General features: G+C 53.2%; 1 protein-coding gene across 3 annotated transcripts in view; it reads right to left on the bottom strand.

Annotated features, from left to right (window-relative positions):
* rasal2 (RAS protein activator like 2) overlaps positions 1 to 14,759 on the bottom strand; it is a 116,790-nt gene that overhangs the window by 77,791 nt on the left and 24,240 nt on the right. Inside the window, exon 1 of one of the 3 annotated variants that reach the window (XM_036553797.1) lies at positions 6,581 to 7,320. The exons of the other annotated variants lie outside the window; for them this stretch is intronic. Coding sequence (XP_036409690.1) covers positions 6,581 to 7,058 — 478 coding nt within the window. The 5' untranslated portion in view covers positions 7,059 to 7,320. Of the gene's footprint in view, positions 1 to 6,580; positions 7,321 to 14,759 lie in introns of those variants that run through there. 3 annotated transcript variants of the gene reach the window in all.

Here is a 14,759-nt window from a genome sequence, read left to right as displayed (position 1 = left end):
GTCCTGCACATCCCCAAACCCCACTGAGCATGCTCAGTTAACCGGAGATCATGACTCCCTCCCCGTCTATATATAAAGCAAGAGGTACTCCAAAAGCCCCTCAACCCAAGCTCTCTAAAACAGGATGTTCGTACTCCTCTTTCTTTCAAATGCAATGTCTACCGGGAAAGATGACTCTCAAATTTAGTTCACAAGGACAAAGGAGTTCCTTCTGCAAACACAGACATTTCAGTTTCTGTTGTAAAAAAAAGAGGAGCCTTGTGGGAGCTGGGTGGGCTAAGAACAGGAAGTGGTCGTGTTTGGGGAACTTAAAAAACGGAATTCAGCCATCCAGATATAGAGATTCACCTTTAAGCAGGGTTGTTTAGATTCACAGGAAAAATGCTTGGTGATTTCCCGTCAGAAAACACACTGCGGCATCTTCACTTCACCGCTCGGGTAGGCCTGGCAAGTGGGCGTGGCTCCCAGACTCCCGGCCGCCCGATTCCCACAGCGCCACGGACCCCCCCGGCCACGCCCACACCTCTGTCACCCGTGCGACGGGGCCTTACTTAATCTGCAGGGCTGGTCCCCCCAGAATAAACACAGCCTCGGTCCCCGTGGCAACCCGTAAACACAAGCGGCTACTCGCATGACACTGCCCTGACGTCACCTCGTTTTTCCCCCGACACACTGGCCCATGGGGGGGGGCGTTGCTGGGCTGGAGGGGTGTGGCACTGGCAACACATTGCCGACCGTCGGTCTGGCGCAAACGATCTTTACCTTCTCACTGGAGCTTGACAAGGTAAGGAAACAAACCCCTGCTGGGAAATTCCGGTCTCATCTGATCAGATTCAAAGTCGCGAGACATTGGATATGGGGGGGGGGGGGGGGGGGTGACTGCTGTGTCAGTCTATTGTGAGAACCTGCGCAGTTAGGAGGGGCACCACACAGGTAAGAAGGTGACAGCAAAACCAGCACACTTAAACAAATAAGGGCAACGAGTCTACACATCTGGGTGAATCTGACACCAGGCACTCAGGGATACAACCACGCAACTGAGAGCCCTGCAGACAACGTGTTCTGATAAGGAAAGCTCCCTCACAGGAGTTGAATCCACAGTGTGGCGACGCGTTAGCGGGCCTGTGTGTGAGAGCGCGTTTGGTCTGCAGCTGGGTGGGGGTGGGGGAGTGCTGGGGGAGGGGAGGGCGAGACACTGTCAAAAGGAGGAAATTACCGCAATTAGCAGATTGGGCCGTAATTGTAATTGCAGGCCCCGTCTTCGGCGAGCCCGCGAGGCGTTTCCAGCTGCAGCGTGCGCAAACAGAGCGCAGGTGGTAATGAATCTAATCACAGCGAGGCCGCCGTCCTCGAACCGGGGGGTGGGGGGGGTGGGCTGCTACAGGTCGCGAAACTAAACATGCCATAGTGTTGCACTGTGGAGTTTAGGCCACAGTTCCTGAATGGTCATACTGAAGAAAAAAAAAGAATCAGTCCATCCTTCCCTTGCCTCCACGGGGTACATCTCTTCAGGCTCATTTCATCTCTCAGTCTCCTCCTTTCTGCCTCTCCTCCTCCAGAAGCATTCCCTGCGTGTACGGACCCACAGCTGCTCTCTGACCCCAGCCAGGCTGCTGCTTCTGCCCCGAGCTTTCAACAGCAGCGGATCGCCGGAGGGCTTGTGAGCTTGTGTAGCGGCTCCCTCACCGCAGACCACCGGCGGCGGTAAGCTGGGGGAACGTGCCCGCTTCCTGCGTGCGTTGGGTCGGGGGGAGGTTAGGCTTGAGAGAGGGGTGTGCGCTTTCCCAAAATCCCCCTCCGACGAATCGCCCCTCGGGTCACGGGACACTCTGCCTCTGGTTCAAAACCAGCTTCTAAACCGCAAAAGGCTCAACAAGCAGCTGACTGTAATGTTAGGATACCTGAGATTCACTGCCCCCCCCCCCCCCCCCCCCCCCACTGAGTGCTCAGCATATCAAAGAGGAGTTTGGGAGGAAGAGGAAGGCTGCAATCTGTGCGATGTTTCCGGGGCAGTGTCTGCGCCTGGGGGGCCGGTGCATGAGACCGTCAGCTGAGTCGGGGCTGAGGAGGGCTGTGCGCCATCCATTATTCAGCTGATCTAAGTGTTCTCGTCGCGGCGAAGCCGAGCTTCTGCGCTTAACCAGCTGCGTACCGCGCCAGGCCGGGCCTCCTGAAGGGCCCTCGAACAGGAACAGTTATTCACTTAGCAGACGCTTCTATCCAAAGCAACTTACAGCACATTGGAGGTATACATTTCGTTATGGTGGGTGCTCCCTGGGAATCAAACCTTCGTGTCACTAGTGTCATGCGCTACCAATTGGGCCACAGGAAAACACAGCTGAGTCATAGGGACACGTAGCGTCAGCCCAAAAGAAGTGCTGCCCCTGCCGATTCCTTAAAACCGTCTACCTCAGCGGAGTGGCCCCCAGAACAACAGCCTGACTTCCAGACAGAGAGCTGGCAGGCCTTCACTTCCAGATAATACCCCTTTAGCCTTTACATTAGTCTTTACAGGAGGGAGAAAGACTCTAAGGCCTCTCTGGGGAGTTAACAGCTCGCTGATACAGGGGCGTTGGGCATGATTCCGGCTGAGCCGAATCAATTACCCGCAGGCTCCTCAGGAACGCGGCCTCCCTTTGGCTGCAGACCTACACTCTCCACGCACAGCATTCTCCCTGAGAGGGGCGGGCTGCGCCGACCGTGGAAACTCGGAGGGAGAGGCAGGTCTATCGTTCCTGCCGAGACAGCGGCGTCAGAAGCAAAGCGGCGGCATGGAGAGGATTGACGTGCCAGAAAATGTCAGAAACATAGAGCCTTGCCGTCTCCCCCCCCCCCCCCCCACACAGACCCAGCACTTAGTGGGTTCAACTGGAGGGAGACGGAATATGCTGCAGAAAATGCCTGGCACAAACTGAAGCGACCAACCTGAGAGCGGACGCCGCCGCACCTCTGTCCCCCTCCACAGTGTCACCGGACAAAGTCCATGCCAATGTGATCGCGTATGTTGCCTGTGGGGAGACACCCATCCCGTCCGGGTTTCACATTCTGACCGTGACACACCATAAAAAAAAAAAACGAGGGCGAGTCCTCGTCCAGACCTTGACGGATGCCGACGGATGCCGTCCCAGCCGTGTTCTGACCCCTCCCCATCGCCGTGGTTTCAAACTGAGGGGCGGCGGGTGGGGTGGGGTGAAAACAACCCCTCCGCTTATGTTACAGATTTCACGCGTTTCCACGTGCGTCTCCAGCGAAGACGCCTCTCACGCGACGCTCTCACTTTACGGCCGTATTAAACTATTAAACACTCAGCACCGTCTAGCAAATGCAGAACAACTGGGCTGCTCTTTCAGATGAACTCTTCACAACCTCATACATCACACCAGGGCGGCATTTATCTCGGGCCTGTCGACATATCAGTAAAGGAGCCTGGCCCTTAGTTCTTACCGTACGGGACTGATTCCAGAACATAAAGTCTTCAGCACGAGAGCCTCGGAAATTCCGTAACAGGGCTCCATATGCCCCTCTGGCTTTTAAATGGTGTAATCTGTCCTACAGTGAATGATGTGCTGTACTCACAGGCTCAGGGAAAGTTCATGCCAAAGCGTGCTCCGCGGAGGGCTGACATTGTTAAATATTTCACGCTGCTGCCGTCAGCAGAGCAGGGGCCCTTTTTTAACCTCCACTCGCTTTGTTTCCGTGGCGATGTCGGGGCTGTCACCGCGCGAGCCCCTAGGTGAGCGGGTGATGTAATCCGACGTGCCAGAGGGGGAGGGGGGGGTACTGCCGCGGCATCGGGACGTTTCCGCGTCACCACAGCGGCGGCCGCAGGGCGAGGCCGGAGAGAGAGAGAGGGAGGGAGGGGAGGGAGGCGAGAGGGGTTCCGCTGTTTGCCGTAGGACCGGTTATCCGGTTTCGCCTGCGCCGAGCGCACCTTAATGAGCTCATTATTGTCCTCCGGGGCACAGGTTCCCTCTGAGCGCTTACACCATTCTCTCTCTCTTCAGACAGCGTGTTTCCACTCACTCACACTGACCTCTTTAGGTTATCCCCTCCCCGAACGGGAAGCGCTGCCGCTGAACGCACAGCAGCTCTACTGAGTAACACTTTCCACAGAAAATGGGTGCTTCTCCCTTGTAGAAGCAGGAGAAGCAACCATTTCTGAAGACCATGGGAGATGCTGCCAGGTCCCCTGTGTTCTTTCAGTAGGCGCATTCATCTGCATAGGCATTTGCATACAAAGAGGAGGCAGAGAAACTTGGTGTGTGTGGAAGATGTCGCTCTCTTTGGAAGATCTGTGTGTGTGTGTGTGTGTGTGTCCCTATGGAAGATGTCCCTATGGAAGGATAACTGTGTTTGTGTCACAAATGTCTCTATGGAGGATGTCTGTGTGTGTGCTTACATGTGAAATATGCCTCTCTATGGAGGATCAGAGAGTGTGTGTGCGTGCGTGCGTGCGTGCGTGCGTGGGCATGATGTCTCTCGAGGACTACTTCCTGAACAATGTGAAGAGCCCTAACTTCTGGAGCTCCGCTTGATTTCATAGCTACACACGTGCTTTCTGCAATCCAATTCAGCCTCATCACAGACAGCAGCAAGCGTGAACAGCCTACTTCCATTTTAAGCATGATGTCACCAAACCCAATTAGCATTAATGGCCACCGCGAGCAGCGGGGCTCAGAGACAGCGGCAGCGAGGGAAAGCTGCAGGGACAGATTGTGCATTCAGGGAGGGAGCGCATGATGCTGACGGCCACGTGGTGTAATGTTTGTTTAAAGCCTGCCCGCGCTCAACAAACACCAGGAGGCTTTCTAACACAGTGCAGAGGCGCGCAAAAACGCTAACTGCTAATCACCGCAACTGCGTTTTTCCACGCTGTTTGTGAGAACGCTTTTTAAACTGTAAAATGATGAAAGACTGGGATCTGTTTTCCCTATATTTTAAGGCCCGTCTCTGTTATAAGTGGTACAGATGCAAAAAGCGGCTCTTTCTGTTCATTTTAACCTGTTCAGAAATGCTCAGATCGGCGGCGTTTCCCAGGGAATGACAGGCTTCTTCTAACACGCAAAAAGATATTTTTAGAGTCGACCAGTCGCGTTGCTTAGAGACGCAAACTCCTTCAACGGAGGTATATTCCAAGATGTCGGTGTGTCACAGACGTTTCCCGCGTGCTGACTGACTGACAGACGGATGTCACCATCTCTGAGCTTTAAAAGTGGTCTCAAGGTGAAACACACCTCCCCTCCCTCCTCGTTCAGCTGTGACTCACGGTGTCAAAGAGGCAGAAACCCCATTTTCAACACCAGAATTACACTTCAGCCTAAACTGTATGCTCGCAAAAATCACAGCGGAGCGCGGAGCAGAGCTTTTCGGCTGAATACAGCTTTCGCAATCATGGCTCCGGAGCTGCAAATCTAATCTGCCCGGCCAGCAAATCAACTGATTGCATGTCGTTACAACTATCCACAAAAAAACAAAACCAAAGCACAGTCATTGCGTGTGCAGCAGACATCACCCCCCCCCCCCCCCCTTCATGTAGCTTCACCACAGACCACACAAAACAGGGTGTTCTCAAAGGTACAACATCAGCTGCAATTCGGCCGCAGTTCACACCTGGCCTTACGGCGTGACATTGCAAAACAAAATTGAGAAAACAGCAAGCACGAAGAGAAACGCCTGCTGGTCTCAGAAATCCCCTGCATTAAATAGGCTCAAACGACCCCGGCAATTAGCCAGAACTCACCGTAACCCTGCAAGCACACACAAAGGAGCTGTCTGTGCAGGGCCCGGGCTATTTCGAGTCCCGGGGTCGTGCGGACGGGGCCGCGGCAGGCCGAACCATGTGAGCCCCTAACTGGTCTCAAATGTGTACCCTGGACGGCATCCAGAGAGGCCGTCACATGACCGCTTCATTGGGGGCAACACTTCCTCTCTCTCTCTCTCTCTCTCTCTCTCTCTCTCTCTCTCTAATCTGCAGGAACCCCTGCTGTGGCGGGACCACAGGACGACTTCCTCCCCGTCTCCCAGAAGCACACAATCTGCTCTCGCAAAACCTCCACGCCGAAAGGCCTCCAGCTCGAGCCGACCGCTGGCGGGATTATCGCCAAGCTGTGCTGCTCGCGCGCGGCCTTTGTTGATTAAACACCCGAACGCGCCGTAAGGTCATTAAAGCGTACTCGCTGTGAATGTGCTCACTGTTGCTATTCTGGTCAAAGCAGCCTCAACCGCAGTATTACAGCACATTTTGTTCTTCACAGATCTGAACCATAAAATGCGCCTCACTTATTTTTATCTGTTTATCACGACATGCTAGGTTAAATCCAATCATTCTCTATTCACGCATACATGAGTAAATTCGATTCTGAGCACGTACAAATGATTTTGTCAGAATAATGAGTGCTGGTTCCCTTTTCATCCTACTTTCATCCTATGTTTACTATGCATTTACTACATATTCTATGATCTACATAAAAAATAACAACACCCGAAATCCGAGCTAAACATGGCCACCATCCACAGAAGGCTGCCTCCAAAGGGAGCCTCTCAGGTCTTTTTCCCGGGGTTTGACAGACGTTTCTCCTACCGTCCGCTCCAGTCTCGGGGCCGCCGTCTTCCTTGGGCCTCAGGGCCCGGGTCACCCGGCGGGAGACGGAGGAGAGGAGCGCGTGGACGGAGAGGCCGGCCCTCCCGGCGTCCGAGCGCACCTGTCTCAGCAGCGGCTTCTCCGGCGGCGCCGCGCCGCCCGGCTCTGAGGCGGACCTGTTGAACGGGACACGGAGGCGCCGGGAACCGGGCCTCCCCTGCTCCGCCGGGGAACCGGCGGCAACCGTCCTCGAGAGGCTCCACCCCCTCTGACTCCGGGGCTCCGCCTCCACACGCCTCAGGACCCTCAGCATAAGCCGCGGCGGGGTCTGCCACTTGTAGTCGTCCAGAGGGTGCTCGGGGGCCGAGTGGGAGCGGTGCTGGAGCCAGGGCCGGCCGCCGCGCTCCCAGCGATAGGAGTCCAGGCACTCGCGTCCAGGCGAGGATGCAGGCCCGGGGCCTCCCCTCGCCAGACTCATCCTGCCCTACCTCTCAGACAATCCCAGCCACAGACAGCGGGGTCACGCGCGGGCTCTCGCTCCGCCTCCTCTCACACACAAACGGACAGCTTCCCAGGCTTCAGCTGACGGCGGGTTGGGGCCATCGCGTGGAGACGCACACACACAGACACACAGATGATTCAAACTCCCCGAGACCCAGCGAGCACCGTCGGCACTACCATGGGTATTTAACCTACACCGCCGCGCTAGAGAAGCAGTCTTCTGTTTGAAGCTTGAGTCGAGCTACTTCCTGCTTTCTGCCCGTTGCTCGTCTTCCAGGAAGGAAGCGGGGTGTCGTTTTTCGTCACAGCCGTCTGTTACGGCCGGCCAATCGGGGCGAAGATCTGTGGCCAAGCGTCAGGCTGTGGTTTTCCATAACAGCAGTCGAGATTAAAAATAACAGCCTCTCTAACCTTTTTCTGTTGTGTGCAGTTTCAGCTTGCTCGAAACACTCAATTCAGGTCTTCACAAGAGATACAACTGACTAATGAGGCAATTACATAGAAAAATCAGCTTGACCTCCGTTACAGCAAACACCGTACACTTCCCTTTTCAAGTTAACTCAGCAGGATGGTGGCTGATTCTGAATCATACCTGACCGCAGCCATGGTCTTTCAGCCATTCTATGCCTTCTTTCAGCCATTCTTCCCCCTTCCAGAGGACACACAAAAATACCTGCCGCATGAGCAAAAGCTTAATATCTTATTTTTGGTTTCAAAGGAATACAAGATATTTTTATGAAGTGTATAAAATGTTACAATCCATGGCTCGACTCAAACCTGCAACGCTGGTGAACTGCTCTTAAGTACTGGGAAATATGCGGCACAGTGACGTTACACATCTGCCAAAAAACGTGTTCTCTTTGACTCTCATTGGAACAGATAAGTCAAATCGAGCCAAATGCACTCGGACATTTAATGAGCTTCGATGTCACAATTATGTTTCTTTCAGGAGAACACGAAGTGTCTTAAGAGGCCTAGACCGGCAATAATTTCAGAAGATAATTGGCCTATTAAATTACCCACATCTCAAAAAAACACATATAGCTGACCTACTTCAATTAACCACATCTCAAAACTAACACATAACCAGCCTGCTTCAATTAACTATATCTCATAAATCATTAAAATGAAAAAAGAAAACTTTCAGAGACAATTATTTCCCAGTACACTGACAGCTCAAGAAAACAGCACAGATTCCTTACAAAATATGAGACCAGACACTGTATCCAATTAAAAAAGAATAATACATTCAGGTCCGTGTGACTGAGAATGCAGCCAGCTTAGACACTGAACAGTTGAGCCTCCTCTTCAGCAAGTAGGATGGAGACCCATCAAGCTCCATCACTGAGAAGCTGGAGAGCTTCCATTTTGAGTGCTAAACACCTGTTTCAATGGCCTCCTCCATTAAAACATATACCAGAGCGCTGACATTGAAACTACTTGACATCTATCGTATATTATGCGCAATATCCAGCGCGTTTGAAGACAAAGCCTTGAATGTTTATTAGCCATTGAGAGGCCGCGATCGAGTACCAAATGACACACTTCAGCACAACAAATGGGGAAAGCGGTTCTGATGTACAGCAGCGTGTCAGTACCTGATGAGCCTCCAACGCTTGCTCTCTCATTGATTCGGGAGCCGTAATTGAATGCTAGAGACTAAAGCTCACAGTGCTGTGCTTTTAAATAATCATTCAGTCTTTCCGTTTCTGTCCTTTGGGAGGGAAAAAAAAAGAAACGTTCAATCCACCACTGAGGTCCCCTGGCTCCCTCTCTCATCCACTCTCCCACAAAGCGCTTGGAGGAACGCCGCGGAGGGGAAAAGATCAGAGCGGCGCGGAGCACGGAGAGGAACTCCCTCCCCCCGAAACGACGGCCTCCCGCCGAGCGCCTCGCTTCAAAAAACGCATAAATTGCCCGATTTGAGATCAAGTCCCTCTGTGATCCTGGGGAAAACAGGGCGAACGCCCCCGCCGCGGCTCGTGAGATGGCACGCACATCCCGAGCCCTTTATCAGCCCTGTCCTTATAAGGCAGCACCCACAACCTCACCTCAACCAACCCCCCGCCCCCCGAATGGGAAACCTCAGGCCATCGCCAAACTCTCTCTTCTCTGTGCCAGAAAAACAGCGTCATGGCATGCCACTGACACACTCATAATCAGCTCATAAACCTGACGCTACAGCAGGTCTGCGTATACAGTCAGCCTTTCGACATCGGCACTGGGTCTGCGCATAGTCAGTCTGTAGACTTCAGCACTGGGTCTGCGCATACAGTCAGCCTTTAGACTTCAGCACTGGGTCTGTGCATACAGTCAGCCTTTCGACATCGGCACTGGGTCTGCGCATAGTCAGTCTGTAGACTTCAGCATTGGGTCTGCGCATACAGTCAGCCTTTAGACTTCAGCACTGGGTCTACACATACAGTCAGCCTTTAGACTTCAGCACTGGGTCTACACATACAGTCAGCCTTTAGACAGCACTGGCTCTGCGCATACAGTCAGCCTTTAGACATCAGCACTGGCTCTGCGCATACAGTTAGTCTGTAGACTTCAGCATTGGGTCTGCACATACAGTTAGCCTTTAGACTTCAGCACTTGGTCTACACATACAGTCAGTCTGTACACTTCAGCACTGGGTCTGCGTATAGTCAGTCTGTAGACTTCAGCACTGGGTCTGCGCATAGTCAGTCTGTAGACTTCAGCACTGGGTCTGCGCATACAGTCAGTCTTTAGATGCCTGGGTCTGAGCACAGTCACCATTTAGCACAGTGCAAGTCAGGGAATTCTGCTGTCATTCTTGCCTCTGATCTTATCATGAACTATTAACGACAGGGGAATAGTTCAGTCTTCATGTGTGGTTAGAGGCATCTTTGCTTTGGTGATTATAACCTAAGGGTCCACACTCAAGCACCCTCCAAGCCCCCCCTAAACATAATAGTCATGACTACTCCTACTGCCATCTCCATCTCCGCAGCCTTTTCCCTGGACCAGCTCATGCTGTGGATTTTGCACCTCGTCCTCTCCCGAGGCTCCGTAATGAACGTGTTGTGTCAACATCCTAAAACTGCAAAAATGTGTTAAATGGAAACACCGCAGCAAGCGGTAGCCAGCCAGCCGACGCTAAACGCTGAATGACTCATCACGTCCAAACGGAGGGACGGCTGCCAATGCTTTCACCCGCAAACTAAATATTGATTCCTGGAACCCGGTTCAAAGCGAGCTCAATCTGCATCGGCCCCTAGCTCACCTCGAAGCGAAAACCGTTACTGCGGTGATTAACACAAATGCTAAGATGTGGATGCTGGTTTTTACTTCTCACGCCTGTTTGCTGGTGTTTTTAAATGATCTGACTCAGCCTGTCAATGTGTACCTTGCTAGTTTAATGATCAACACAGAATTGATGGCACATGCTATAAAACACACAGATGTTTAATTGTGACAAAGGCGTGGAACACGTGAATTTCGTTGTACCCCCACCGTGCAATGACAATAAAGTCTGTTATGAACAGCAGGCATGTCTAATCGAGCTCCGCACACAGCTATAAAACTCGCATTTCTGGACAGGGCATTGAGTGTATGGTTCTGTAAGACTTAAGATAAGACAGCAGCTTGAGAGGTTAACCCAGGGCGGGGGGGGGGGGGGGGGGGGAGTGGGGGGCCGGGACACAGCTTCCTGTTTGCGCCGTTTCTCCGCAGGCCGCCGCGAGGAGGAGAAAAAGACTCCCACGGCGAGGCTCTGTCAGATAAGAGTCACTTCCTCAGAGGATCCCATCAGAGGCCTCAGAGACCCCACGTCCCCCGCCGGGATGCCGTGGGAGAAGAGCAACGGGCTCTCATTCGAACAGCTCCACAGGGCGGACGCCAACGCCAGCTCCCACCAACCCCCTCAGTCTTGACCTATCCTCACTATCATCCCATCATCTGAGCAGAGGAGATTACACATGGCAGCATTTTGGAGTAGAGGTTAAGGCACGGGGCCTGGCAGATCCATAGAGGAGATTAACTAGGGCAGGGGGGGCAGTGTGGTGCTGCGGTTCAGGTACACCGCTTGGCATGTTCTCTGTAGGAGATTAAAAATGGCAACAGTGTGGTGTAGATGTTAAGGTACAGGGCTTGGCAAATATATAGAGGAGATTAACTACAGCACAGTTAGCACTGTGGTTCAGGTACACCGCTTAGCATATCCACCAAGAATTAAAAATGGCAGCAGTGTGGTACTGTGGTAAGGAACAGGCCTCGTTCCAAAGGCTGCCAGCTCAATTCCAAGGCAGCACACTCCTGTTGCACCCTTGGGCAAGCTACTTACCCTGAATATCCCTGGTAAATATCCAGCTGTATTAATGGATAACGTGTCAAAGAACTGTAAGATATGCAAGTTGCCCTGGATAAGAGAGCCTGCTAATGTAATTAAAAATCTGACTGTAACGTAATTAAAAATCACAGCACCAACAGGAGCAGATCCAAAACAGCCTTTAGCATGCTGTGCTAATACTCTGTACCGATGATTGGCACTGCTTTAAACCCTCACAACCAAGCAAAACATATCAAACAGACTGAATTTCTCTGCCTCCCGCGCTGTAAAAAGCTAGTGAACATGAGGCGCAGGCTCTAAACAAAGGCTGCAATGCAGGGATGTTTTGCATGGGCGGTGAGCATGCTGCATTTGCATGGGCGGCGAACATGCTGCGTTTGCATGGGCCGATGCTTCTCAGAGAGCACGACCCCTGCGTTTCAGTTTTAATTACTCCTGCTCCGGAGCTGAGGCCCATAGCTGGTCTGGAGGAGCGCGGAGGAGATGGCCAGCGTTTCCCCGGCCCTCCGTGTGTCCTCGGAAAACCCCCCAAACACAGCCACTAACTGCCGCCTCGTTACTCGTTAGCGACAGTGAAAAAACCCCTGCCGGCTGGACCCGCGGTGTCGGAGAGAGTCTAAATAACGCAGCGAATCAACATCCTTTGTGCCGCGTCATTTCCGCCACCAAAAAAGGCAGGTGCCACCTCGCTCCAGCCCCCCGCCCAACTTCCTACTGATGTCAAATCAGCCTCAGTTAGCCACTGCAGTGGACTGCTCTGAGGCGATTAGTCAAAGCACACTGGTACGCAGAGTGGGGGCTGCTAAATCGGGCCTGTTGGGCGAAGTCAGAGAGGGTTGGGGGGGTCCAGCGCCGATGACTCAGATTAGGGGGGCTCCTTTGAGATTGGCCTGTCACTGTTATAATGACCTGCTGGAAAAAATGAGGGGGCGGTGAAAGGGGGGGGGAGTTGACGTGCTCACCCCCGCCTCATAATCAGTTCTTTTTCGGCACTGTCCTGACAACAGGCAGGAGCATGGGCGTGCACACACCCCCCCCCCCGTTCACCTAAAAATAGAGCCCCACTATAAAAAGAGCAATACAATAAATCAGGCTATAAATAAAAGGAGTGCGGGACTCGGAGCTGGGCGTTGCGGCCTTGGATCGAGGGGACTGCAACAAACGGCTGGCACGTAAACCGCAGGCATTGTGCGCCCTCCGCCTGGCACTGAAGAGCACTCATCCTGGAGGATCTGGAGAGGGTGGGGGGTGGAGGGGGGGGGGGGGGGGGGGGGAGTGTGAGTCTGTGGCCTTCAGGGATAAAGATGGGTACGGCAAGGAGTTGGGGGTTGGCATGTTCTGGGGAGGCGGTGGGGGGGGACATTCGTCCTTTTGTTCCTCTCCTGATGCCCGGCCTGAGCCAGAGAAGCCGTCCAAATCCCACACACCTCCGTTCCCTGCGCACTAGGTGGATGGGCGGTGCTGCGTTCGGAGATTATCGAACCACCTCCGCCACCGAGTGTACCGCTGAGCGCCTGGACCGCGGCCCAAAACCAGGGCTCTGAAATGGAGACGGACGCCTCCCGCACCCCCCCTCCCTCCTCCTACACCCCCCCCCCCCCACCCCGCGCCGCCAGCCGACAAGGAAGCCGTGGTCGGGTAACAATGTGCCATGTTTGCGCTGGGTCCGCGCGGAGGCCCGGCAGGAAACGGGCGCCCCGCGGCACCGCGGGCGCGTTCCGAACCGGCCGCACACACGGGCAAATCCCTCATTGTGTTTTTCCGCTCCGCGCTGACGGGCCCGCGCGAAAACAGATAATGGCTTATTTTTAGACACGCGCAGGTTGGTCGCTTGTTTTGGTGCTGGGGAGGGGATATCCTCTCCTCTCCTCACGCCCCCCCCCCCCCCCCCGCCTTGACGACAGCCTGGCCCCGGGGCAAGGAGGGGCGGGACGGACACGAGGAACTTTCCGTTTCCTCCCCCGTCCCGCCAGACCATTGTAACGCGGGTGTGCAGGAAACGCGGGGAGAATCAGATACACAGCCCCCGCCTCTCTCTCTGCGCGGCACACACACTCGCACACGCACTCACTCGAGCACTGCGAAGGCTAGGACAACCCAGGTAAACATGCTAACCAGGCAGGCTGAGACACTCGGGCTGTGTTAAGCCCCGGCACTTCCCTTACAATGATGTCAGCGCAGAAGCGCTGGAATTCTGTTATGACCGCTGTCAATTAATCAGTAAGCTTCCGCATCATCGGCTCCCAGGGGCTACTCCCACGCATCAATTACAAAAGTACTGGACATCTTGAGAACATGGTGCAAGTACTTTTTACTGTGCATGTGTAACCTGGGAAAAGAGGATGTGACTTCCCGGGAGGACCGGCTTAGGGGTTTGAGACATGTATGTGGACTCTCAAGAGTGTCTGGGTTTGTCCTATGGGTGAGGTTGCTATTCCTGCTAATGTTAGCGCCTGTCAGCCAGGCCAACATAAACTGCTTCCCTTTCACACGAGCCCACACACACACACACACACACACACACACACACACACACACACACACACACACACACAGGAAGCACAGCCACTGCTTAAGCCTTCTAGGGCTTCCAAGGACACCTTTATCCCAGTTTCCACCAGCGGAACTAAAAACTCGCAGGAAGTGGTGCTACTGGCCTGCTGAGTGCTTCCACTGTCCTTTCCAGGGGCACAGTGCAGCTGTTAGGGAAGCACATTACAGCCATCGGTGAGGATGACAGTTTTGCCCTTAGCCCTTTCTCAAGCCCGTGAGCAGCAAGGGGACAGAGGGGATAGAAAGGGATACCCACAATGCAATCATCTTTGAGGGTTTTTCAGGATTCTGCTTTATCTTTTAAGACATCCTTATGGTTCCTTTTTTCATTTGATGTGCCCATTCCCAGTCATGTAGCTAGCTACCTGTGCTTGCTTAGCTAGCTAGCTAAATTTGGAGGGGCTGCGTGACACAAACTATCATGTCTGCCACGAAGTATGTTACACATTAGTGGTGTAAACATCTGGCTTAAAAATGACATGATGCAATATCAATGCCTGAGGAACGATACAATATATCAGAATATATCTGAAAATTCACTTCAAACCGATGCATTATGATTCAACACATACGTTTCAAAATATGATTCATGATGACCTTAAAATTATTCTTGGCTTTCAAAGAACAATATTCAAAGAACAACGATACTGTAACAGGGCAAACTTCTCACAGGCCAATCTGTAGGTGAGACTACACTTCCCACGCCGTGAAATACGAGAGGACCTCTGGAGAGAAGTAAAGTGAAACTGAACCAACAAATTCAAATAGCTCTTTGTTTTGACTGGTGTTTTCAACCAGCGGTCAAACACCGTC

The sequence above is a fragment of the Megalops cyprinoides genome, chromosome 20 (genome assembly GCF_013368585.1).
Source record: "Megalops cyprinoides isolate fMegCyp1 chromosome 20, fMegCyp1.pri, whole genome shotgun sequence".
Taxonomy (NCBI): Eukaryota; Metazoa; Chordata; class Actinopteri; order Elopiformes; family Megalopidae; genus Megalops; species Megalops cyprinoides.
This window is presented reverse-complemented; position numbering and strand designations above follow the sequence as displayed.